The sequence below is a fragment of the Mirounga angustirostris genome, unplaced genomic scaffold (assembly GCF_029215605.1).
Source record: "Mirounga angustirostris isolate CCGP_5_RB_7025 unplaced genomic scaffold, mMirAng1.0.hap1 SCAF_6, whole genome shotgun sequence".
NCBI lineage: Eukaryota > Metazoa > Chordata > Mammalia > Carnivora > Phocidae > Mirounga > Mirounga angustirostris.
Genome location: NW_026991714.1, coordinates 98743054 through 98770882, shown reverse-complemented (window position 1 = coordinate 98770882; position 27829 = coordinate 98743054). Strand labels below are relative to the sequence as shown.

The 27829-nt window shown below is 41.4% G+C and overlaps 1 protein-coding gene across 3 annotated transcripts; it reads right to left on the bottom strand.

Annotated features, from left to right (window-relative positions):
• On the bottom strand, positions 1-27829 carry DDX21 (DExD-box helicase 21). Of its 3 annotated transcripts, none has more exons than XM_064594722.1 (15): positions 27644-27829; positions 25112-25561; positions 23028-23103; positions 21752-21930; positions 20171-20288; positions 18733-18918; positions 17080-17225; positions 15803-15952; positions 15255-15416; positions 13974-14093; positions 12335-12408; positions 10301-10460; positions 9377-9511; positions 6532-6576; positions 1-1560 (listed from the first exon to the last, which is right to left on the bottom strand). In XM_064594722.1, exons 1-15 carry the CDS (start codon positions 27728-27730, stop codon positions 1450-1452), a joined length of 2199 nt encoding a protein of 732 aa, XP_064450792.1. In that variant the 5' UTR covers positions 27731-27829; the 3' UTR covers positions 1-1449. The 3 variants fall into 3 exon arrangements, with proteins under 3 accessions (XP_064450792.1, XP_045733920.1, XP_064450793.1); XM_045877964.3 differs by lacking the exon at positions 1-1560 and adding an exon at positions 3074-5653; XM_064594723.1 differs by lacking the exon at positions 1-1560 and adding an exon at positions 3074-5653 and having other exon boundaries at positions 27600-27725.

The window sequence follows — 27829 nt, the reverse complement described above, 5'->3', positions numbered from 1 at the left end:
CTTTTAAAGATTTATTTTATTTGAGAGAGAGAGAGTGCACACACACACACACGTGCACAGTGGGGAAGGGCAGAGGGAGAGGGAGATAGATATCTCAAGCCGACTGGCGCTGAGCTTCCATCCTGAAGACTGACCCAGGGCTGGATCTTATGACCCCAAGATCACGACCTGAGCCGAAACCAAGAGTCAGACGCTCAACCGACTGCAACACCCAGGAGCCCCAAGATCACTTGTATAATAGCAACAGTGACAACAATTGAGAACAAACTTAAGCTATTTAATGAGTCAGATAAAAAAATAATAATATAAGATACAACGTAAGTCTTGGTTTCCTGATTTAGGGCCCGTTTAGGCATGTCCTTTTTTTTTTTTTTTAAGATTATGTATGTATGTATGTATTTAAGAGAGAGAGAGAGCACGGTGGGGAGGAGCAGAGGGAGAGGGACAAGTGACTTCACTGAGCTCGGAGCTGGAGGCGGGGCTTGGTCTCAAGACCCTGAGATCCTGACCTGAGCTAAAATCAAGAGTCCAAAGCTTAACTGAGTCACCCAGGTGCCCCAGCATTTCCCATTATAAGGAAACATGATTCCTTGGAGAAAATAGTCATTTTGGTTCTGGGGCAGGATGCGCCCAGGTATCTTGTCCCACCAGAAATCAAGGAAACTACCAAAGACTAGGAGGGTAAGGTCAAAAGGACTGAGAAGGTACCAAGCTAGAAAGAGGCTCTTGCTGGCCAAAAATTGGATAATTTGAACATCAATAAAATAACTACCATTGATTAAGTCATATCAAATATGTAAAAATCCAGCATATTATCATGAATCAACACTAACAATGAAATACTCACTGGCCACCTTTGGAGGGAGCTAGGGAACCAACTGTAATTTTGAAAATTTGTACATAAATAAAGGGAAAGAAGGGAGCCTAGATGGCTCAGTCGGTTAAGCATCCGACTCTTGATTTCAGCTCAGGTCATGATCTCAGGGTCATTAGATCAAGCCACGAGTCCAGCTCCTCACTCAGCAGGGAGTCTGCTTGAGGATTCTCTCTGCCCCTCACCCTGCTCTCTCTCTCTAAAATAAATAAATAGGGGCACCTGGGTGGCTCAGTCGGTTAAGAGGCTGCATTCGGCTCGGGTCATAATCCCAGGGTTCTGGGATCAAGTCCCGCATCTGGCTCCTTGCTCAGCAGGGAGTCGGTTTCTCCCCTGTCTGCTGTTCCCCCTGCTTGTGCTTGCTCTCTGTCTCTCTCTCACTCTCGTTCTTTCTGTGTCAAATAAATAAAATCTTAAAAAAAAAAAAAAAAAGAAAGAAAGAAATGGAAAGAATCAGCACTTATCTGCCCTTTCTGTAGGAATAGTATTCTATTCAGGGTACCAAGTGTTAAGACAAGTTTCCTTCTTGGGGCGCCTGGGTAGCTCAGTTGTTAAGTGTCTGCCTTCGGCTCAGGTCACGATTCCAGGTCCTGGGATCGAGTCCCACATCGGGCTCCCCACTCGGCGGGAGGCCTGCTTCTCCCTCTCCCACTCCTCCTGCTTGTGTTCCCTCTCTCGCTGTGTCTCTGTCAAATAAATAAATAAAATCTTAAAAAAAAAAAACAAAACAGGTTTCCTTCTTTAGAAGTATTCCAGCTAACGAATGAAAAAGAAATGATAGAGTATCACCATTTTGCAAGAACCCTAATGCAATTATACATGTAGACAGTAATGATCTTTTTCTGCTAACATGAAAAGACAGAGAGAGAAATGGACATTGTGTACCTTTCTAGATCTGATTATCAATTTACATTAAATACAGGGGGAAGGGGCGCCTGGGTGGCTCAATTGGTTGGGCGTCTGCCTTTGGCTCAGGTCATGATTCCAGGGTTCTGGGATCGAGCCCCGCATTGGGCTCCCTGCTTGGCGGGGAGTCTGCTTCTCCCTCTCCCTCTGCCTGCTGCTCTGCCTACTTGTGCTGTCAAATAAATAAACAAAATCTTTAAAAAAAAAAAAAAAATACAGGAGGTAAAAGAGCTCGTTAAATGACAGATGGAGATGCATCAGCAAAATTCAGAATGCGGCAGAATCTACAAAACAAATGGCCTGGCTTCTTCACAAAATAAGTTGCAAGGCAGGAATTCCTCTTCTAGAGGGAAATTTGCCAACATATAATAAAACTACATATAAAGTCAAATTTTAAAACTACATATGCTCTTACCTTTTGGCTCAGCTATCCCATTTCCAGGAATATACCATGAAGATACACCTCCAACAGTACAAAAATACATATACACAAGGTTCCCCACTGTAGCATTGTGTAACTGCAAAATACTGGCAACAATCTACATGCCCACAGTTAAGAGTAAGAAAATGGTTGAATAAACTACAGTGCTCCACACAATGGAGTACGATGCAGTTATGAAACAAAGAGTTAAGATTTCTAAGACCTGACGTGATTTCCAGGATATGCCATTAAAGGGAAAAAAAGCAGTGTAAAGAAGTATCCACGGGATAACGTCTTTCATGCTGATACCCTGGTTTTGATCCTTGTTCTATGGTTATGTAAAATGTTACCATTGGGGGAAACAGAATTATTCTAAGGAATCAATGAAATTACATGTCTGTCTTTTAAGTGTTAATGTTCCTCAGGATTACTTCCTCAGCTTTGTCCCAGGGAGATCTTACACATTTCCAGGTGACAGACAAGTAGGCAAAGATTTATACAAGGACATTCATTTTAGAGTTATTTATACATAATAGTGAAAAATTGTAAATAACTAACATGGCCATCTAGAGTCCTGGTTAAGTAGATAGTGGCATACTATACTATGAGATCCGATGTAGTCACCAGAAATGTAAGATCTGTACTTACCGAAAAGCGTGCACATGTGGAGAAGGAAAAAGCAATTCACAAAACTTAATGATTAAAATTTTGTAAATGAATTTTTGGAAGAGATGCTCACAAAAAAGGTTAGATAGGGAGTGACTGTTAACTTACCTTTTCTCCTGTTTGGATTTTTACACTCATAATTTAATTACTCTTAAAATAAAAATTTCAAGCTAATCTCCATTTTAGGAAAAAAGCCACCAAAAATATAAATAGGAAATACTAGTATCTTTATTCTGGCATAAAGCAGTATTTCATACATTAACTCAATTTTACAGAAAAAGCATTTTATGTACAATTGTAAAGAAACTGCTGCGCAGATAGCTCCAACATAAAAATGGATTGTATTTTATAAGTTCATTGAGTTTGATACATTGGAAAATATTTTCTCTGTAGAAAATAGTAAAAACCACATTTCCCAGGCTAGCCTGAGACGCCCACTAAAATCAAGTAACAGCTGGATTATAGATTTATAAATATGGTGTGGATTCCAAGATCCAGGTGAAGTTCAACTTCATTTATTGAAACAGCCATGTTTTCTTTGTGTAGAGTGAAATTCCCATTAATCTTCCCCTTACTCTTGATTTCTACCTGATTATTTTTCTATAGGCTAATCCACAATCCACATGAAGGTTTTAACTGCTCCTTCCTAAAGGACAGGTACTGCACCCTTTCAATCTGCTTGATAAGGTATCCATTCCTATCCAAACCGTGAAATATCTTGGTTGTTATTAAAATATGCTCAGTACTTGAGCAAAACCGGAATCTAATAAATTATAATCTACACAGCACATGAGCTGGCAGTCATCAACTTCTCCTGAATCCATGTGGCTTGATGGGAAGCCATGAGGAGCGGGAGGAAAAGTGGTAAAATTGACAAATGGATTAAGAAAGAAAAGCCAAGAGGATTTCTGAAAACAGAGAAACATCCAGGACTGACAGAACTGAAGTCCAAACAGGGTAAGGACATTGCCTCAAGCGTCAAAGAGTTGAGTTGGCTATCTGAACGCCCTACTGCAAGGTCACAGTTAGATAAAAAGACCCGATCCAGTGAGAGAAACCAGGGCTTAGAAAGATTTCAATTGTTCAAACATAATCAAAGAAGGGCCATGTATTTTAACTTCTCCTATCAGTTTATTCCCTGAGATTCCCAATACAGAATTTCTAGGAATTAAGGCAAGAAAACAATGCCATTTTTAAGCTCCCGTGCAGAAGTTTGGCGGGAATATTTGAGAACTCAAGAGTTACCTGGCCAGGGGCTATATTAAATTCTTCAGTTCCCTCAAAGCAACAACTTAAAATAACCATATAGAGATTGTCCTAAAAGGAAGTCTAAGTGGCTAAAACCTTTCAATGGAATAGCAGTCTTACAGAAACAGATCCTATACGGTGGCTATAGGAACTAGGCCTCTGAGAAACCACACTGGATCATTCTACCTAGAACCCCAGGTTACCCATTAGAAGTTGATACTCTAGAAACATTAATGACCTGCTGTTTTTACCAGGAAAAGAGTACTTTATCATGCATCTTGCTTGCATTCACTTGCTCCTCTCTTTGCTCTCAAGAGAGACAGGTTTCCTTCTCACATGTGAAAAACATTTTCAGTGGATTTCCTGACTCTTGTCAGCAATGCAAATCTCCGCACCCCACTCCCTTAAATCCTTCTTGGTAAATAATGTTTATCCTCCAGTAGGAAGTGGAGTACAGTATCATCAAGCGCCTATTATTATTCAGCCTCTTTACTTACAAAGAAAGTTGTGGGGCCATCTTATACATTTGGAATTCCTTAAAGACACTTGCTTTTTACTAAAATACTTTTTATATAGAGATAGATAAAATCTGTGAAGAATTCACTGAAGCATGAATCACCTTAAAGAAGTTAAAAATGTATCAAAATGTACATAACCATGGCTAATCTATATGTCTCCCATCAAATGTATCAGCATCCTCCAAACCTAGAGCATATGCTGCCATAAAATGCATTACCTCCCAGCTAAGTTTGAAACCTTGCTTCAAAACATGGTTCAGTACTAATTCTCCGAAGACATGTTACAGGACCACATGAGTCACTGTTAGGCAGGTGGCTGAGGAATGCCAATTACAGAGCCAAGCCTGGACTGTGCAGAGCGCCTCTCCAGAGACCGCTGCCTTCCCCATAGGTATTCAGGGAAGGACACCATTTAAGTACAGAGCCAGGTCAACTTAAAAAGTATGGGCAAATACATGCTTGGTTTTTATCTTATAATCTACAGACAATGTACCAGAATAAAAATGTAATGAACTCATACATCTTTTCAAAAGAGAAACCTGATACAGAAGTCCCAATCGTTACAAGTGATTATATCAGATGAAATAATTTCCACAGAGCTTGTCTCTCTGGAAGAGATGGGGACAAGGCAAGTGGTCAGGAAGGAAACTCATGTGCTTTCCACCTTGTATGAAAATCAGTGTTCAGTTCCACGTTGCTGCATAAATCCTCTACTTCAAATTACTGTCCGAATGCTTTACTGAAACTCCGCTTCTGGCCTTTGTTTTGGGATCTGTTACTTTTGTTGCCACCTCCTGATCCCTGTCCTCTGAAGCCTCGATTTCCTTCCCGCTGTCCCCTGAAGCTTCTGTTGCCTTCCCGCTGTCCCCGGAATCCTCGACTGCCATCCCGCTGTCCACGGAAGCCTCGACTGCCATCCCGCTGTCCCCGGAAGCCTCGGTATCCTTCCCGTGGTCCTTCCAGCTCCGGCTGCTCCGTGGCCACCGAGAGCTGCCAGCGCCGTGAATCATGCCATTTTTCCTGCACAGAAATGGTTTATTTTTACCTACTCTGATTTTTATTGAATTCGGTTTTAAAAAGCATGAGAAAGACCATTTTTTTTTGTTTTTTCTCTAATGAAAAACCTGACTCATAACCTAGTATTTAAAAGGTCACTGGTTAGAAAAAATACAACCTTCATGCCCCAAAAGCCAGTCATGACAGTTTAAGAGAGTTTCACCATGAGAGGTACCCTCATCACTGTATCATTTATTCAATTCAATTAGTACAGGGTATCCACAGCTATCAGGTAGTAAAACTCGCAAATATACCATATACAAACCCATTTCTCACAGCAGTACTGAATGAAGACATAGCAATTTTAAAAATGTCTATGTAAAAAATAAAAATAAAAAAAAATAATAATAAAAATAAAAATGTCTATGTAAACCTCATACAACATACACAGGGGAAAAAGCTAGATGTTGTGCACAAGAAAGGAAAGAAGGAAAAGAGGCAGGTTGAGTAAGAAAACTATCAGAATAAAAAGGCTAGAAAAAAAAAGGCTAAAAAGGCTAGGAGAAAAAATACTAAAATTCATTAATTCTAATTGTCTTTTAGAAAAGGGACTAGAGCTGTTGTTTCCCTTTCCATTATTTTGTATTTTCAGTAATGAACACATTTTTTAAAAAAAGATTCTTTCTTTCAAGAAAGCATGAGCGGGGGGTGGGGGAGAATCCCAAGCAGACTCTGAGCTGAGTGCACAGCCTGACACGGGGCTCTACCCCACAGCCCCAAGATCATGACCGAAGCCCAATTCAAGAGCCAGATGCTCAACCAACTGAAACATCCAGGCGCCCCAGTAATGAACATTTGATAATTTAAATATGTTAACTTCAAAATCCAGGAGACAATAATACCTGTATTTCTGTTACTGCTGCAGTAGGGACATCAAAGCAAACACCCTAGAAATCAAAACAAATGCAAGTTAACCCAGCCTTTCACCAGAACTGTATGTGTACGTTAAGTGATATTCCAAAAGACCAAGTATTACATTAAAAATCAGAAACAAAGACTCCAGGTATTAATTTTTAACAAACTTTAGACCAAGACCAATACGTTATACCTCCCAAAGGCACAACAGCAAAAACCCAAGGATATTTGGGACTCAAATATCCTCAGAAAAAAAAAAGGGACTCAAAATGATTCAGAACTGATTAGAGATCATTCTTGGCTATCACACTTTGCTAATTCCTCAAGTAGCTATTAGCTACATTTTAGAGCTGAGGAAACAGAGGTTTGGAGATGCTGACTTGTCCAAGGCCCCCAGCTCATAAGCAGAGCAGGTTTTAAATTTTATTTTTTTATTTATTTGACAGAGACGGAGATAGCGAGAGCAGGAACACAAGCAGCGGGAGTGGGAGAGGGAGAGCAGGCTTCCTGCCGAGGAGGGAACCCGATGTGGGACTCGATCCCAGGACCCTGGGATCACGACCTGAGCCGAAGGCAGACGCTTAATGACTGAGCCACCCAGGTGCCCTGCAGAGCAGGTTTTAAAAACCTGGTCAGTATGGCTCCAAAACCAATGGTCTACATTAAAATATACTGCTTTCCATAAGAAAAAGTGTCTTCATGATGACCTAACTAAATGTAGAAAATAAATTATTTTTTTTTTTAAAGAGAGAGGGAGGGAGGGGGCAATAGGTGAAGGAGAGGGAGAATCTTAAGCAGGCTCCACACCCAGCATGGAGCCCAATGCAGGACTTGATCTCATGACCCTGAGGTCATGATTGGAGCTGAAATCAAGAGTCGGACAGTTAACGGAGTCACCCAGGCGCCCCAAAATAAATGATCTTCTATTGTTACTTTTCTAGTTTTTCACAGTTCATCCTGCTATAAAAAAGTTTTTTAATAATTAAGGGCACCTAATCAGGGTGGCTCAGTTAGGTGTCTGCCTTCGGCTCAGGTCATGATCCTGGGGTCCTGAGATCGAGCCCCACATCGGGCTCCCTGCTTAGCGGGGAATCTGCTTCTCCCTCTCTCTCTGCCCACCCCCATTCATGCTCTCTTGCTCCTCCCCCCAAAAAAAATCTTAGAAAAAAAAGAATTTTTTTTTAAACACTTTACAGAAGCAGTGCCATCACCTTCAATAAAGAAGATCCTATTTCTTGGTCTCCACAAATGTAGTTGAACTACCCCTGCAACTGACACAGGCACTCCTCTCCCCTGGCTGCCTTCATTTAAAACATTTTATGAGGAACACCTCATTTCCACCCAATTCACGCAATTATAACCACAGGGAGCATCAGGTACTGATGGATTTTGCAATTACTGGGAATCTTCATTCACTTTTTTTTTAAGTTTATTTATTTATAATCTCTACACCCAATGTGGTGCTTGAACTCATGACCCCAAGATCAAGAGTCGCTTGCTCTACCAAATGAGCCAGCCAGGCGCCCCTTCATTCACATATATTTAACACCAGGCACTCAACTGGAATATAATGATAACTAGAATATAGTTTTTGCCCATGAGTACATCAGAGTGTTCTTGAGGCTCAGTCAGTAAGCAAGCACATGTGGTAAGGTAAAATTTAACTGAATAAAGGCATGCCCTAAGAACTCTGAGGTCCACATAAAAATGCCCCCAACTTTACTGTATACCCAGGGAAGCGTCACAGGGAGACTTAAGGCCAAGCCAAGTCATAAAGGTTAACGTGGAAGAAAGAAAGACCATAAACACTGGGTTGAGCATACATTTAGGATGACAGAAAGGCAAGCTGTGCATGGCACTGCTGGAGTGGAGGGTACTCGCGGTGAGGACGCAGAGATGAAGCTGGTCGGGGGGTAGAAGCCAGCTCGTGAAGACTCCTACCCTCTGTGTGAAAGCTGAGCCTTTAACCCATGCAGTATGTGGAGTTGCTTAAGGAGATGAACCCAGACATGCACAGAGTTGGCGATAAACCTGATCTGGTTCACTAGGCCAGTGGTTCATGCGCCCCTGGAAACCTGAGATCTTGGGGGAGGTTCCACCAAGTCGAAACTATTTTCATAACAACACTAACACGTTAGGTGTCCTTTCCACTCTCATTCTCCCATAAGCACACAGTGGGGTTTCCCAGACACTGTATTACATGTGATGGTGTCACTGCTCTGATGGCTAATGCAATGACATGCTTAGGTTTTAGAGATCCAGTTTTAATTTCTGATAGGGTAAACATTAAGAGATCTAACCCACATAAACAAAAGGTTTTTGGTCTTAAGAATGTAAAGGGCATGCTCTCTGTCTCTCATTCTCTCTCTCTCAAATAAATAAATAAAATCTTAAAAAAAAAAAAAGAATGTAAAGGGGTCAGGAGACCAAAATGTTTGAGAACTGCGGGGCTTGTGCATACCATTAACTGAGAGCAGGACGCGGAAGAAAGAACATCAGGTTTGGAAGGCAAGATTTTAAATTTCAGGTTTGAATTAAAGATTTTGAATTCAATTTTGAATAATTTTCAGTTGCTTAATAACCCATCTGGGTAGAAATCGTCAGGGAAGGAGCGGGATATTCATGTCCGGCACTGCATGCATAGTTCAGGGTAGAGATACAGATGGGGTAGCTGTTAGTGACTTAGTGGCAAACTGAAGGTCATGGATGACATGCCCGGAGAAGACGATCTAGAGAGCAAAAAGATGCTGCATCCCCACAGAACAGGGAGAAGCCTCCATTCGGTGTTTTATCATCCACATTAAGCAAGGTCACAACAGAGGTATTCCTTACCTGCTTTCCTTTGAGAAAAACCATTCCTTTCACTTTGGAATCAATATCCTCGCTCAGCTGCTCTTTAAGTTCTTTCCAAGCATAACTAATGTTTGGCATTTCAATTGAGCATCGTAAGATCATGGTCACAAAGCCCTTACAGAAGAAAGGGGAACAAAAATTAGTCTCAAAAACAAACCTAACTGATAAAAAAATTACCCTCATGTTTCTAAAATATTTCCAGTAAAGTTCTTCCTAAAAGCCTATACCTCTCCTCCACCCCCAACACATACACACAATTTAGTACAAGTAAAACTGGTGAACTCTGAGTAAGATGGATGCATTGTGCCAATGTTAGTACCACCCCAGCTGTGATATTACAGTTTTGCAAGATGTTACCATGAGGGGGGAACTAGACAAAGTATAAATGGGATCTCTCTGTGTTATCTCTTACAACTACACGTAAACCTACGATTATCTCAAAAATTTCATTTAAAAAAAAAAAGGGAAAAAAAAGCATATATCTTTCTAAGTTTCTAGGTATACTGGCTAAATGTATCATATGCATTTATGTGTTTATAGGGTTGGGCTTTTTTTAGGATTAAAAATACTGACATATAATTCATATACCATAACATTCACCATTTTGAAGTTTACAGTTCAGGGATTTTTAGTATATTCACAAAGTTTCAACCATCACCACTATCTAAAATTCCAAAACATTTCACAACCCCAAAAAGAAACCACATGCCCACTCGCACTCAATGTCATTCTCCCTCAACAGAGACATTGGAAACTACGAATCTACTTTCCATCTTTATGGGATTTGTTTACGTACATCTACCTTCATACAAAAGTCAAAACAATTGAGAAGTCTAACTGAACCCTTTCAAATCCTGCTCACACTAAAAACACCAAGGGTCAGAGTTTGACAGGAAGCCTTACCGCGTCTGAGTTGATCAGAGAGCGCTGGTCTACCGATGTGGCTCCTGAAATGTGGGCCAGGGCTGCTGCCAAGGCTTCCACGGCCCCCTTCTCCTCTATCAGTCTCTCTGCTGATTGCTTGAAGTGACTGATGGCAGTGGGAGGCACAGAATCCAAAAGCCTATGGTGTGATTGAGTATATTTGTTAGGAGAAAGGACAGAAGTGGACAGACTGCGTTTTCAAGGCAATACCATCTCAAGATAAATCAGTAACTTCAAATCTTTCAGATATCTTAATACATCATTTTGATGCAACGTACAGATGGAATCATCACATTTCTGTGGAAATAAATCCATTCCTTTGATTGCATCTAATTTGACTTTACTATCAAATAAAAAAAAGTTTCATCCCAAGGAAATAACAGAACAAATACCAAGATGTTCACCAGTGTTATTTATGACATAAAAAGAGTATAAAATGTGCATCAATACAGACTGGTTAAATAAACCATGAAACAGATACAACGGAAGTCCATGCTGCCACTGGAAGTGATGTTAATAAATGTTGAACATTTCTCACAATAAGCATGTGTTACTTTTATTTTTTTAAAAGATTTTATTCATTTATTTGACAGAGACACAGCGAGAGAGGGAACACAAGCAGGGGGAGTGGGAGAGGGAGAAGCAGGCTCCCCGCTGAGCATGGAGCCCAATGCGGAGCTCAATCCCAGGACCCTGGGATCATGACCTGAGCCGAAGGCAGACGCTTAATGACTGAGCCACCCAGGCGCCCCGCATGTGTTACTTTTAGAATCAGAAAACACTACAGTTATTTCCATTCTGAAATAAAAGGAAAAAAGACTTCCAAATCAGGTTAAAAATGATACGGACTTTTTATGAGAATACACATTTGTTAGGGAATTATCTTGGTGGTAATAAATGTCACATCTTCAAGAGGTCATCCAGGACAAGGATAAACAAGGCCACATGAGGGAGCCTCTTTTGGAAGGGCTGCCCCCCTACAGGACATCTCTTGGCAGCTTGTCTCTTTTCTCCTTCCTGGCCACATAACCCCGAATTTCCTTAACTGGTGTCACAGGGAACCCTGTCTACAGAATACTTAAAGTATGCCATGTGAAAATAAATTTGAAAATTACTGAGTTAAATTATTTTCCTTTGGAGGCCTTTCTTGAGCTTTTAATATGTTAATATCTAGCATTTCCTCTAATCATAAACTCCCTCATTTCTGTGCCCAGTGCAGAGCCCAATGTGGGGCCTGAACTCATGACCCTGAGATCAAGACCTGAGCAAAGATTAAGAGTGGGCTGCTTAATGGACTGAGTCACTCAGGCACCCCTCCCCCTATTTTTTAAGATAAGCATTACACATATTTATAATAATTATGGAAAACAGCCTAAAATGATGCTCAGACTCAGTGGTTCTTAAGCAGGGGATGTAGGTCACCACTTGGAAATATTTGGAAAATAGTCAGGACCTTCTGGTTTTCATAATACCAATCCCCCCTGCCGCCCAGAATACCACACAGCGAGAGATGCTAAACAACTAACTATCCTTCAATTTATAGCACAATCCCACAAAATAATTCTCTTGCCCCCAATGCCAGTGACAAACACTGCTAGTTAATCTAATCCTCACCAGCTAGAGGTACCTTAAAAAAATAATCAACTCAAAAAAAAAAAAAAATCAACTCATTCTTACCAGCTGGGGGACGAGATTGATGACGATGTGGAATATAATCTCTGACCCTAAAATCTGTCTTCACATGGGAAGCACCCACACCATATCTAACATACGGTTTCTTAAAATGCCCAAGACAAACCCAACTATTAATAGTGGTTTCCTCTGGTGAACAGGATTGGGTAAGGATGAGGACAAAGCAGGATTTTTATTTTGTAAAATTTTACTTCAGCATAGTGTATTTTTATAACAAGGAGGTTGTAAATCATTTAAAATAATAAATAAAATTTAAAAGACCAAATCTCATTACTGCACAAAGTCAGGCAATAAATGGAACAGCAGTGGTGGGAAACATACCTGATGGCATCTTTGCTGGAAGCTTTTATTATCTCTGTTGCAGAAGGAACCCCTATTCGCTTAAATTTAATTCCCTACAAGAAAATGAGCCATAGTTTAATGTACCATCTGGCCATCAACTGTTTTCACTGAGATTAAATCCCTAATTTTTTTATATTACCAAACATATTTATTATACATTTAAAAGATAAACTTAAAAAAAAAAAAGAACTTTTTATCTTAGAATGGTTTTAGATTTATAGAAAAGTTGCAAAGATACTACACAGTTCCTGGGGCACCTGGGTGGCTCAGTCATTAAGCGTCTGCCTTTGGCTCAGGTCATGATCCCAGGATCCTGGGATCCTGGGATCGAGCCCCGCATCAGCCCGCCTTGGGCTCCCTGCTCAGCAGGAGGCCTGCTTCTCCCTCTCCCACTCCCCCTGCTTGTGTTCCCTCTCTCACTGTGTCTTTGTCAAATAAATAAAATCTTTAAAAAAAAAAAAGATACTACAGAGTTCCTGTACACTATGTACTAAGTTTCCCTATTATTACTACTACAGTACATTTGTCATAGCTAAGAAACCAACACTGCCACATTACTATTAACTGAATTCTAGAGTTCATTCAAATTTCACTAGTTTTTCTATTAATGTCCTTTTTCTGTTCCAGTGACACCACAACATTCAGTTATCATGTGTGCTTGGTCTCCTCTGATCTGTGGCAGTTTGTGCCTTTTCTTGTTTTTCATGACTTTGACAGTTTTAAGAGTGCTGGTCTTAAGGACTGCTGGTCAGGTATTTTGTAAAATGTTGTCCCTCGCTGTGAGGCTGTCTTGGGTTTTTTGCATGCTTAGACTGAAATTATGGGTTTGGGGGAAGAAAGCCAGAGGCAAATGCTGTCTCATCACATCATTCTCAAGGCATATGCTAATCCCTGATGTTAACCACAAGCACCCTGCCGGGGAGTGCTTGCCTGCTTTCTGCATGGTAAAGTGCCCCCTATCCTTCTCCTTAGGCAAGTCACCAAGTACAGTCAGCTAACAGGGAAGAGGAGAGATTAATCTGTCAGAAAAATCAGTCTTCTCTCTCCCTTTTAAATTTATCCTTTTGGGGTTTTTTGTTTTGTTTTGAAGATTTATTTACTTATTTGACCGAGTGTGTGCGGCGGGGAAGGGCGAGGAGCAAGAGGAAGAGAGAATCCTGAAGCAGACTCCCCGCTGAGCCCAACAGAGGACTCGATCCCAGGACCCAGAGATCATGACCTGAGCGGAAACCCCGAGTCAGGGGCTTAACCAAGGGAGCCACCCAAGCGCCCCTATCTTTTTGGTTTTTAAGCAATTCCTAAAACTCCCTAACCTAGGTTTAAAACATCTGGGGTGTGTTCATGTTATTGTCTGAAAACTGCCGTTCAAACATAAAAATAGCCCACGTGATTGTAAATATGGGAAAACAAAACCACTGCTTTCAAATGTAAACTTATTTCAAAATGGGCTTTATATTGTAGGACAATGTATAAAACAACATGTATCTAACAAACTTTCAGTTATGGCCACATGCTAGAAATAAATACAATTTAAAGTTAATAGAAACTGAATTTAAAAAACAAAGATTGACTTTAGAATTCAACATTTGCTGAGTGAAGGCTAAGAAAACAGTTTTACCGCTTTTTGCTCCACTTGTGCTAACTGATATTCTTCCTTGTGCTGATAAAAGCAGATGCAAATCCCCGTCCTTCCAGCTCTACCCGTCCTCCCAGAACGATGAATGTAGGACTCCACATCCTAATGAAGTAAAATACATGAGTGACACTGAACAAAAAGAGACAAAGACCTGAGTGGTCTATGCAGAGGGAAGTGTTGTGGTTATATTACATACCCAGAGAGTGAGGTTCCCCAGCATTTCTAAAATAAAGAACTGTCACAATTTTTAAAAATCTCTAGAACAGTGGTCCCTATCCTATGGGCAAATGTGCAAAAAGCATCATCTAAATAGTGCCGTGCTACAGAATCACGTATGTAATTTCAGTCTTCAGTTTTGCAGTAACCCGCTAAAAGGTTAAATTAATGATATATTTTATTTAACTCAATATATCTAAAAGTTGTATCACCTCAATATGCTATCTACAGGGAAGAGCTTATCACTGAGATACTTTACATTTTTTGTAAGTCTGGCAAAATCCAGCGTACATAACGGAAAGTTTAAAATATAAAAAAGAATCCAAGGTGCCCTTTATACTTGGGAGCACACGTGTCACTCCGACTATTCCCAGTGCCCGACAGCTACACGTGGCGTGGCCATCATACTGGACAGGCCCCTTGAAACAGCACGTATGTCCCACACCCACCGGACTGCCTTTCTAACAACTGGAGCCTCCACAGTAGTCAGGGAGCTTTTTCTATCATTGTAAACAACCTTTTAATCCTGAGGGATGGGGTCCTCACACTGGAAGTGATGGGAACAGAACAGGCTCCTTCTCCAACGTTTATTTACACGAAGCACCGTCCACACGTCTCCTCTGCTTCAGGGCCCTCCCTCAGAGTTCCCATCACCCACAAAGCCAAGGAGTGTTAACCACAGCGACTATTAACTACAGGCCTTTTTTCCCCTTCTCTATCCTCTAGCTCGTGAGTTTATCCTACCCCCACCCTGCCTAAGTCCCACCCATCTTCAAAGTCTACTTCACAACTACACCACCTGCACGAGCCTACCAAACTCCCTCCAACCAGAAACCATCCTTCCAACCTGTGGCCACTGACCATGCTTCCACTCAACAGTCAGATCTGAGGGAAGGATCTCAAAAGAGATTTGTTCTTAAAATCGCCCATAGCATCCTAGCACTCAAGAGATAGCTATTACTAACCACATGAAAGTAAGCAATACAACTTCCCATTTTTTTCATACCCAAAATAAAATAAAATAAAACTGTAGGACAGAACACTTACCTTTGGTGGAGAACTCTGTACAACCAGATCAACCTCAGGGATGTCTAACCCACGAGCAGCAACATTGGTTGCAACCAAAACTCCAAAATCACCATTTCTAAAACCCTTCAGAGTGATTTCTCTCTGCTTCTGAGGAATATCTCCATGTAATGACTGGGCATCCTGCCAAAGGAATAAACTGGCCTAAGAATACCAGATGCAACAATACAGGTGCTTTTAGCATCACACATTAGGCCTAGAAAGATACATGTACTCTGGTGATACTTCCACTGAAAATAAAGCAAAAGGAAAAACATGTGCCTTACATGGACAAACCTCAAATTTTCCCCCACTCCTTGGTCATTAAATCAATGTCCAGCTATACTTACTAGGTGAAGAACACCAGACAAGAGTGATCAAACCCACTTTGCCAGTGTAGCCTTGGGTTTGAGCCACCCTTTCCTCACCTGGGAGAGGAACTGACAGATCAGGTGAGCTCTAACATGTAAATGGGGTCTATCAGTTGAAAGAGGCTTCCTCCCTAAAGGAAAGAGGGGAGAAGGACCAACCTGCTTTATGGACACGTTCTGTGACAACTCCTGAGCTTCTTTCTTGGTTTCGCAGAAGATGATAGTGCGCCCATGAAAACCACTATACACTCGGATCACATCCCCAATAACTGCGGCCCTTTGAGTCCAGTGGCACTTGATAGCCAGATGCTTATGAAGGAGGGAAAAAGATCTATTTAGTATAGCTTACCTGGAACCTGAAATCACCTGCTCAATGCTACTGGTGCTAGAAGCAATTGTTTAAGCCTAACTAGAGCAGACAAATGCCACCACTGTATGGAGGGAAAAAAAAAAACAAACAAAAAACCCCACCTAAACCATTAAAGCAAAGAGCCATCTCTTTCTCGATCTCTCTCTCTAAACTAAATAAGTAAGTCTTTTTTTTAAAAGTGGGGGACGGGGCACCTTTAAGCATCCGACTCTTGGTTTTGGCTCAGGTTGTGAGATCGAGCACTGCATTGGGCTCAGCCCTCAGCATGGATTCTGCTTAAGATTCTCTCTCCCTCCCCCCACCCACACTCTCTCTCTGAAATAAACAAATAAATCTTAAAAAAGAGAAAGAAAGAAAGAAAGAAAAGAAAAAGCAGAGACCTGTTCCCCTTTCTCTGGTTCCTCTATTTTGTTTCTTTTTTTTTTTAAAGTAGGCTCTATGCCCAGCACAGAGCCCAACACAGGACCTGAACCCACGACCCTGAGATCAAGCCCAAGCTGAGATCAAGAGTCGAATGCTCAACTGACTGAGCCACCCAGGTGCCCCTAGCTCCTCTACTTTCTGAACTAACCAAGTAAATGAAGAAAAAGAAACATCATTCTCTTGATTCCTACAGGAAACCAAGTAGCTGACAAGAGAAAAATTTCTGAATGTTTTGTCCTTTCATCCACTTAAAAATGCGATTAGCCAGTTGGTCTGCAGGTCTATTCCTTGGGTGAAAGGAATTCTATGCTCTGGACCCTAAAATGAAAATGGCTTCAACACAAAGTACTAGATTTCTCTGTTGCCCTCAGAGTGTTTAAATTCTAGGTGTAATTTCTTTCTACTTACATAATTCAGACAGAGATTCCAAAAGATTTTGAAATCAGATTACCAGAAATGAAATTTAGAAAACACAGATACCACATACAACTCAAATAGAAATAGATTTTTACTTGGCTCTTCACAAGGATTTAGTATTTATCTGGAAAAACAGTGTATATTTGCCAATCTTAATACCATTAGACACAGGGAAAACATGACATACAATTTATTACTAATTCTAGCAGCTGAATGAATCACTTACCTCCACAGTTATTGCTGTTTTCTGGGTCTTTTTACCAATCAGGTCCACCTGTTCATATGTAGATTTCATGTATTTCTTAGCAACATTATATACCCAATGAGGGCAAGTTGCAGAAAAAAGCAATGTTTGGGGATTGTCTTCTGAATCTTTGGGGAGAAAAAAGTCAGTATGAATAACTCCAATAAGCCTACACAGTATTCTACCTCACCGAGTTCTTCCAGAGTCCATCAACATGCTACAGTGACCATATGAGGCCGAGCCAGGCACTGATGGCACAAAAATGAAAGACACAGAGATACCTAGTGGGCAAAGTCATTTATGTGAAGGAGACTTGAAACACCAAAAGTACTTTGAAGTTATTTTGCTTTCTGACCCCTGGCCTTTATGAACCATGAGGGATATCTGTCCATTATGAGACATAACTGGAAAACATCTGTTCATCAAGCCCAGTAACCATACAGTTTAGATCACTAAGCAAATAACCTACAATAAACACCAGAACAGGGACGCCTGGGTGGCTCAGTTGGTTAGGCGACTGCTTTCGGCTCAGGTCATGATCCTGGAGTCCCGGGATGTCCCGCATCGGGCTCTCTGCTCAGCAGGGAGTCTGCTTCTCCCTCTGACCCTCCCCACTCTCATGCTCTATCTCATTCTCTCTCTCAAATAAATAAACAAAATCTTTAAAAAAAATAAAAAAATAAATAATAAAAAAAAAACCCACCAGAACAGATCCTATATTCATCTATACTCTCTAGCATTTCCTCAGTCTTTTGAGTTTAGAATTCCAGTCTATTCATTCTTTGAGGTCAGGTATTAAAAAGCTCCCCAACCCCCATCTTTTTCTTTTTTTTAAGTTTGAGTAACTTCATTTTCATATATCTCAAATGGTGGTTTAAGTAGATAGAACCCTTCTGGAGAGCAAAACTAACAATGTACATTGAGAAGCATGAACTATTTATACCTTTAAACTCAGTAATTTTATTACTGGACATCCATCCTAAAGCACAAATTCCAAATACTGAGATGTGAAGGAAGCTATCTGCATAAAAACGTCTCTAAGCAGATTTATTTATATTATGTAAAAATTAAAATATATACATGTAATTAAATCTGGCACAACCTCTTCATGGAGTGTTATGCCAAATTTTTATATGCATAATAAGATTAAAATTAAGACATATGCACATATGCACAATAGTACAAAGTCAGGAAGAAAGAGACCAAAAGCAAAGCACACCAAGCTGGCAGAATATGATATTTTTCTTCTCTTACTTTCCCAAATTGTCCCCATTATAGTTATGTGGTAAATCATGATTTTTTTTTTAATATTTTATTTATTTAACAGACAGACAGAGAGAGAGCACAAGCAGGGGAAGTGGCAAGGAGAGGGAGAAGAAGGCTTCCCGCAGAGCAGGGAGCCCAATGCAGGGCTCGGTCCCAGGGCCCTGGGATCATGACCTGAGCCGAAGGCAGCTGCTTAACTGACTGAGCCACTCAGGCGCCCCATAAATCATGATTTTTTAAAAAAATTTAATTTTTCCTAAATAAAATAAGTCACCCCCCAATTTAAGGTTTCATTTAACATTTAGAAGACTGCTTAATCACCACCCTTCCTCTAAGCCCTTCCAGCAGCTCCATGAATTTGGAGCTTACCTTTCTTGTATGCCACACTTAAAATCTCTTCCACTTGATCAGCAAACCCCATATCCAGCATCTGGTCAACTTCATCCAAGACAACATGCTTAAGTTTGGTGAGATCTAGCTTGCCATTCTGCAGGTGGTCTTTGATACGACCTGGGGTCCCAACCAGGATATCAATCCCATTCCGCATGCGTTCAACTATAAAGAACATCAGTGATAAAATATGCAGGGTTTTTAAGTCCTTTTATTAGTCCGGGGTACCAATTAAATACATTCTTATTCTAAAATATTTACTAACTAAAAACATAAGGTAATATGCTAAGTATCAAAGATAAAGATACTCAAGGGGGAACTCAAGATAATCTAGGGATAACAGGTAAGAAGTGACAGTCTGTGTATTATGTGATGTAACAGAAAAACGTGCCGGTGTGGGATGGAAGCACCAGGAAAGAAATTACTTCCTTCATGGTAGAAAGTGTCAAGGTTTCACAAAGTGAGAACAAGAATCTTAGAGAAGAACTTTATATAAGGTAAGCATGTATGGAGAGAATGAGACCGGGTAGAAGGGTAAATATTTTGAGAAGGTCCAAAGATGTTCAGGAAAACGGAGTCCAGTATGATGAGGTGAGATGATAATGATGCAGCTTTTTTTTTTTTTTTTTTTTATGAGGCAGCTTTTTACTGAACTGCCCTTGCAGTCTGTGGGGAGTCACACTGGGCACTCTACATACATTAGCCAATTGAATCCTCACAACACCCTCGCAGGATGAGTTTTAGTAACCTTGTTTTTTCACATGAGCAAATGAAAGTGCAAAAAAACCAAGCACCTTGAACTTAAAATCACACTGTGAGCAGAGTCTAGATTCAAACATACACTTTTCTGATGCCAAAGCCCAGTTCATTTAACCAAAGCTGAGAAGAAATAATCACAAGCCTTGCATGCCAATTGCAACATTTTTAATGCCTTAAATCCTTTCCTGAATTATTTATCTGCTCTACATAATAAAGTTTCAAGGTCTTGAACTGGTAGGTAATGGAATCCTACAATAGGAGCCTGCACCATTTGGCCCTTGGTCCCAGAGGAAAGAAGGCCCACCTGCAGCAAGAAAGAAATAAAGACCCCAAAAGAGGCAGATTCATCGTCCTTGACAGATAAAAAGAGTAACTCTGAATCATGACTTTCTAGTGCCAAGGGCCCAAGTGGACTTTATCCTCTTAAGCTCAGTAAGAGATCTTTACAGCCTTTAGATAAACATAGGTAAGTAATACAAAAATCCAAGTAACTATATATAGGATTTGACACATCATCACGTAGGACCATGTTCCTGAACATCTTTAAACAATGACAAAAGAAAACCACTAAAAATGACTGAACTAGGTAAAGCCAGATGTCGAGGTCAGAGAAATCCAACCAGGGCACCCAACAATGGTTGGCTTTGGATTTACTTACTCTGACCTCCATAGGGAGTCCCACCATAAAAACAAGCCACTGCCAGCTTTCTTGTGATGTCACTGAAGTCTCTGCTTACTTGATTTGCCAATTCCCTCGTGGGTGCAAGAACCAGCACCTGAAAAGGAGAAACTCATCATTGAATTCAAAGTACTATGCAGTATTTGTTTCTTAACAAATTTGGAATTCACCAGAAGGCTCAACTCATCCTACCAAGTATTTTCAAAACATCTGTTATATGCTTTGCAACATACTTTGTGTGGGGAAGGATCATAAATGTAATACAGTCCCTGACAAATCGACTCAGAAGAAAAGTTTACGATCTTACCAATCAGAAGGGACAGAGAGTCCAAACATGAGGTGCTCCAGGAGGGTTGCACGGAGTGGGCCAGAGGAACTGGGGAGTTTCCTGGAGCTGCTACCACTTAAATAGCATTCCAGGAAAGCAACAATTTGAGCAAGGAGTAACACTGCTGATGATAACATTAGCTAATCTTTGTGCTTTTACTGTCTCAGGCTCTACTAAATGCTTACTATGCATTATTCTGATTTAATTCTCACAAGTTATTGGCCCACCTGCAATTATATTGTACAATTGTACCTACAATAAACACACAAAAGATATTGAGCCAAAAGCCTAAGAAGCAAAGCCTGGATTTAAATTCAGACAGCTGGGCTCCAAAACCAATAGACTAAACCTCTACACTATAGTAAATTGAATGTAGAACAAAGACAAGGCAGGACCAACACATGGTGAGGGGCTTTGAATCCCAGAGCAGTCTGAGTTTGACCCAATAGGACATACAACATGAAACTACTATAGATCCTTAAGTAGGGAAACAGCATGAAACAAGTATGATTTCAGAATATTCACTGATTCATCAGATAAATTCATCCAACAGATATTTACTGAATATCCACTATGTGTCAAGCCGGAATAATTCCAAGTGCTAGAATAATTCATTTGTTTAATGCTGCATTTGTTTAGAGCAATAAACAATGAATGAATGAGGGGTGAGTATGGACACTGGCAGGCCAGTAAACAAGTGAGGTGGGGCCAGAAAGTCAGGTGCAAGAAGCCATAACCACGATGACAACATAGGCATTTTGGTGAGATTACAGTTTGTCAAATGGCAGGTTCTCCAGCAATGAACCCAATGGGCACCATCTTGACAAGAAAGCTTGGCCTCTTCACCTCTTTGAGTACCCCTCCTTCTACTCATGCCTCTCTACTAAAACTGCTTTCTCCATCTAGGTAAAAATGGTAACAGACATTTGATCAAACCTGTAAGCCCCAGGTACATCAAGAGAGTTGAAGGGAACATAATGAGCATTAATAATACAGGTGATCACAACCATGAGACAGATTATAATATTTAAATATATAGGGTTTGTGGCCAACAATCTTAAAAGAATAATCCTGCTTTAGCTTCAAATAAAAATCTATAATAGATTAAAAAAAAAAAAAAGGCTTTAAGGAGAACCCAGTAAAAAACTATAGTACATGATGTAAGCAATGCGTAAAAGATTTTTTCTCCTGTGCGATACGGAGCCCCTGAGGTCGGTGTTAAAGATAGTTACCTGAGGGGCACGGCCTCTTTTCCGGTCTTGCAGGTCTCCCTGAAGTTTCTCAGTCAAAGGGATGGCAAAGGAGAATGTCTTCCCAGTTCCTGTCCGCGCCTGTGCAATTAAGTCCTTTCCACTATAGACATGGTGAAATGTCTTTGCTTGTATAGGAAACAGGAAGGTCACCCCACGGGCTGTGAACAAATTAACCATGTTATCTGACACTGCAGTTCTTAAAATACCAGCCATGCTTCTGGTCCTGCAGAATTAAGGAATTCTACCTTCTGCTCAATATCTACAAAATCAGGTTCCAATGTATTCTGGTAGTGAAGAATCTGCTGGACTGCAGAATATCAACAAACTTTAAAGCACCAAATTATAGTAAATATTATTTTGAGAGTTCAGTCACTTGTCATGAAATCTCATCTGTAGGTCAAGAGAAGCCCCGAATCAGGTGCTTTGCAGTCCAGACTATGCCACACTGATTCAGAAAACACCCACTCAAGCTTCCGTGACTACCTGGCTCATTCCCAAGCACACTGCCAGGCTGAGTGCAGAGCAAGGCTGGTATCATTAAGAGATGTCTCATGAAGTGGGAGAGGATAAAAAGAAAATATGAACATGGCATGAACCATTTATTTGCACCAGTGCAATCAGTCCTCACACTTCTGAATACACATACTAGTTTGAATAAAATTGAATCACCTATTTAAGAGGCAGTAAAGTGGGGCACCTGGGTGGCTCAGTTGGTTAAGCGTCTGCCTTTGGCTCAGGTCATGATCCCACGGTCCTGGGACCAAGCCCTGCATCAGAGCCCTGCACCATCACATCATCGGGTTCCCTGCTCAGTGGGGAGTCTGCTTCTCCCTCTCCCTCTGCCCCTCCCCCTCCGCTTGTGCTCTCTCGCTTTCTCTCTCTCAAATAAATAAAATCCTAAAGAAGGGTGCCTGGGTGGCTCAGATGGTTGGGCGTCTGCCTTCGGCTCAGGTCATGATCCCAGACTCCTGGGATCGAGTTCCGCCATCGGGCTCCCTGCTCAGCAGGGAGCCTGCTTCTCCCTCTGCCTCTCTCTCTCTCTCTCTGTCTCTTATGAATAAATAAATAAAATCTTTTAAAAAAAAAAAATCCTAAAGAAAAAGGGGCAGCAAAGCCAACATTAGTACAGTCCTATACTGTATATATGGATCTACTTTATTATATGGTCACATATATTGTCCTTTATCTCAACAAAAACAGTGGAGTGCTTCCAAATATATATTCTAACATTATATAATATTTCCAAAAATATTACCTTTGAGAAGTTTAATAGTCTGTTCAGATATGGGAAAATTAGAGAAATCTCCTTCTTTTTGTTCCACAGGTATTTCCTATCAAGTAAAGGGCCACAGAAAGAAATCAGTAACTTCACCCCTACCGGTAATTATTGAGAAGCCTTCTGAGAAAGAAACAAAAGAACCAATTCTAAAACATCTCTTGTAAATCAACCAAAAAGACACAGAAACTCTGGTAGGTAAATCAAGATCCAAAAAGGAAATATATCATAATCATCTATAAAACCCTAAGAAAAGAAAATCTGTACCAAATATATACTGTACAGATACTATGCATGGCTAGTGAAGGCTGATTCAGTCTCGACCAACAACTATTCCATTGCCATCCATACCCACAATATACAGTAGTCCCCCCTTCTTCACAGGGGATTTGTTCTAAGACCTCCAGTGGATACCTGAAACTGCTGACAGTATGGAACCTTTATATATACTATGTTTTTTCCTATACATATCCATGATAAGTTTAGGCACAGTAAGAGACTAACAATAACAACAATAGAACAATTATAACAATATACCATAATAAAAATTATATGAATGTGGTCTCTCTCTCAAAATACCTTCCTGTACTGCATTCACCCTTCTTGGGATGATGTGAGCTGATAAAATGCCTAAGTGATGAGATGAAGTGAGGTGAATGACACAGGCATTGTGATGCAGCTGCAGGCTACTATTAACCTTTTGACAACGTGTCAGGAAGAGAATCACCTGCTCCTGAAGACAGTTGACAGGGAGTAACTAAAACCCTGGAAAGCGGGCGCCTGGGTGGCTCAGTCAGTTGAGCGTCCAACTCTTGATTTCAGCTCAGCTCATGATCTCAGGGTTGTGAGATCAAGCCCCGCCTCGTGCTCAGCAGAGTTGGCCTGAGATTCTCTCTCTCCCTCTGCGCCCCCCCCACCACTGCCCTGCTCACACTCTCTCTGTATCTCTCTCTAAAATAAATAAATACTTAAAAAAAAAGAAAGAAAGAAAATGAAACCCTGGGGGGCGCCTGGGTGGCTCAGTCGGTTAGGCGGCTGCCTTCGGCTCAGGTCGTGATCCCAGGGTCCTGGGATCGAGCCCCACATCAGGCTCCCTGCTCGGCGGAGAGCCTGCTTCTCCCTCTCCCTCTGTCTGCCTCTCTGCCTACTTGTGCTCTCTCTCTCTGTTAAATAAATAAATAAAAATCTTAAAAAAAAAAAAAAAAGAAAATGAAACCCCGGAAAGCAAGACGTCAGATCAGGGGGCACTACTGTACTACTGTGTTGAACAAGTCATTAACCCTTTTCCACAGCCACATCTTTCACATACATCCAAAGAAAATAAGGAACAAGCATTTATGACAAAGTGGTCACAGTGGCATTATTTGAAAGTAAAAAACCTAAATGCCCAATAGAGGAATTAAGTGATTCTAAATATTTACATGATGGATTATGGAAGCATTAAAAATATTTAATATATTTTTTTAAGATTTTATTTATTTATTTGACAGAGACAGAGAGAGAGATAGTGAGAGCAAGAACACAAGCAGGGGGAGTGGGAGAGGGAGAAGCAGGTTTCCCACGGAGCAGGGAGCCCGATGCAGGACTCGATCCCAGGACCCTGGGATCATGACCTGAGCCAAAGGCAGACGCTTAATGACTAAGCCACCCAGGTGCCCCCAAAATATTTAATATTTAAAAAGCTGGGTAAAGGGGTGCCTGGCTGGCTCAGTCAGTTAAGCATCCGACTCTTGGTTCTGGCTCATCAGGTCATGATCTCAGGGCCTGCATGGGGCTGTACACTCAGCGTGGAGTCTGCTTGAGGTTCTCTCTCTCCCTCTCCTTCGGCTCCTCCCCACCGCTAGAGCACACTCGCGCTCTCTCTCCCTCTCTCTAAAAATAAAATTAAATAAATAAAATCTTAAAAAAAAAAAAAAGAGTGGAGATCAAGAGCTACATGCTCTACTGACTGAGCCAGCCAGGTACACCCCTCCCATTTTTAAATAATACCAGTAGCAATTACCTACTTATTCATCTGAAACAACAGTGAAAGATACAGTCTATATATTAAAATACAACCCTACCTGCTCTAACTCGCTGTTACTTTCTTCCCCAGGGGTTTCACTGGAGTTAGAAACAGGTCCGGAATGAGGGAATCCATTCTTCAGTCTGGGGCTTTTCTCTCCAATTTCTCCATTCATTTCCTTTTCTTTCTTCATCTTCTTGGGCTTAGGAGCATCTACTTCGTCTTCAGAAGGTTCTTCACTTTTTATTACCTTTTTGGTTTTAGGAGAAACAACTTTCTTTTCAATGGACTCCTTTGGTTTTTTCACACTTTTGGTTTTAGGAGAAATAATGTCATCCTGAGATGGCTCCTCTTTCGTTTTTGCCTTTCTGGATTTAGGAGAATTCATGTCAACCTCATTAGACTTGGCTTTCTTTTTGACTTTTTTAGCTTTGGGGGAAATAACTTCTTCCTTTACTTCCGTTGCCTCTTCAGCCTTATTAGATTTTGGCTTCTCTTTTCTACCTTTCTAAAAAATTAATAAAGAAAATACAAATGATACATCAAGTCTGGACTACTTCAAGATCACATAATTATGAAGAACACAATTTGGGGGCATTTTTCAACATTTGTACTTTCACCTTGTAATAAGTCAAAACACTATGCTTTTTAGTACCGTTTCTTAGCTATATGGAAATAAGTACAGTGTATATCAATGATTTCATCAGCTTAGAAGAGACTGCCTCTTGGTATCTATTCAATTCATGTTAGTTGAGTATGTTGTCAAGCTTTCACAGGGGATTTGGAATGGCTCATGGGATGCTCCAAAATGCTCTAAATTAAATATGTAGGACTATAGAAAGTGATCAAGTACAGCTTAATTTATTCTAATAGAGTATTAAGGCCATATATGTCCACAGATGGACAATGTTAAACAGATTTCTTTCTCTGCTAGAATGTCTATACAGGCAAAACAGGGATTCCTAATACCTGTCTTGGCTACCTGACAAGTGCAAATGAATTTACAGAGACATTTTATGAACCAAAAATCTACAAAACCCCACAATCTATCTCCCCATGTGTAAAAAAGATGTATCTAATTTAATGGGGGAGGAGAGAAGCACCACTACAAGGAAATGGAATGGGTGAAACCTCCAAACCAAACCAAACCCACGACTATGGCTCCTACCTGAAATGTCTGACCTCTTCCAACTTTTCATATTACTTACTTTAATTACTTAATATTACTGAAACCAAGTAGACAGGTGCTGTACCTCTGTTAAAACCTCGCTGAAAGGCCAATCCCAGAAGTATGGAGACTATTACATTTAGCTGAAATCAGCTCCCCTAAAACTTCAGGCCCCTCCTCTGCTCTCAAATCATGAATGAGGGTAATCTTTCCCACACTGATCATCTTTCAGACATCTGAAAAATAATCTGGTCTCCCCACAAGACTTCAGTTCTTTCAGGGACGCCTGGGTGGCTCAGTCGGTTAAGCGTCTGCCTTTGGCTCAGGTCATGATCCCAGAGTCCTGGGATCGAGTCCCACATCAGGCTCCCTGCTCTGCGGGGAGCCTGCTTCTCCCTCTGCCTCTGTCTCTCTGTCTCTCATGAATAAATAAATAAAATCTTTAAAAAAAAAAAAAAAAAAGACTTCAGTTCTTTCATCCGTAATCCAGTGGTCTCTCTGGAATGTAATGGGGTTTGGCCAAGTCCCTCTTCACCTGAGCATCCCACAATTGAATACCTTCACTGATGCGGAGCAGGTAAACCAGGACCACTTCCTCCCCACCTGTGGGGACAAGTCTGTGCTCCCACGGCTTCCTACAACGCCAAAATATTGCTGTTGTAAAAGCTCCCCATCAAAAAGACCCATACACAGCCAAGGAAAGGAAATTCTAAGTCATTCACAATAGGAATTCAGGGACAATCTTTGTTCTCACTGACTGACCTTATCTCACATCAGAGAATCGTCACAAGTTAAATCACTAAGGAAGTAACAGTATAGAGGCAGACAGCGATCAAGGTAACTTAAGCCCACTACACCCTGCCCTCTATCAAAAATCAGCACACAATACATCTTTACATTTCCACGGAATATCTAGTCAGTAGACATTAAGCCGAATACTTCATCTTCTAAAGGCTGCTGACCGGAAAACAAACTGTACTTCCCTTACTACTCAAGTGTCACTGCAGACGCCGCTCACGTGTGCAGGTGTGTTTGAAGTGTCGCTAGTCTAGTCTAAAGCTTCAGTCCCTACCCTGACCGACAATTCCCTCCGCACACGCTCACGCCCGGAGTCAGGTCAGAGCCTGAGCCAGCAACGTGGGGCCCAACCGTGGAGAGCCAAGTGCGCCCCGGCTGCGGGCCGCCCAGACTTCCGGACCACGTGGGAGCGGCGCTCACCCCAGCTCCTGTCCGGCCTGGGCCGCTCGAGCGCCCACCGCCCGCGGAGAGCACGGCCCTTCGGCACCCCCTCTGCCGAGCCCCACGCCGGGCTCCGGAGGTGCCGGGTCCGCGTGCGCGCCAGGGACTCCCAGTCCGGCACCCCACCCCGCTCCCGTACCCCGCTCCTCTCAGCGCTCCGGGTCCCTCGACCCTCGGTGGCACCTTCTCATTCTGCTTCCGCGGTGTCTCCACTTTTTCCATGGCCGTGTCTGAGTCCAAGTCCGCGTCACTAAGGAGTTTCCCCGGCATCGTTCAGCACGAGCAATTCAGGCCGACTGGTCAGGTCCACCGCGTGGAGAGGAACAGACAGTACTACCCGTTTAGAGGACCGACGTTCGTCACTTCCGG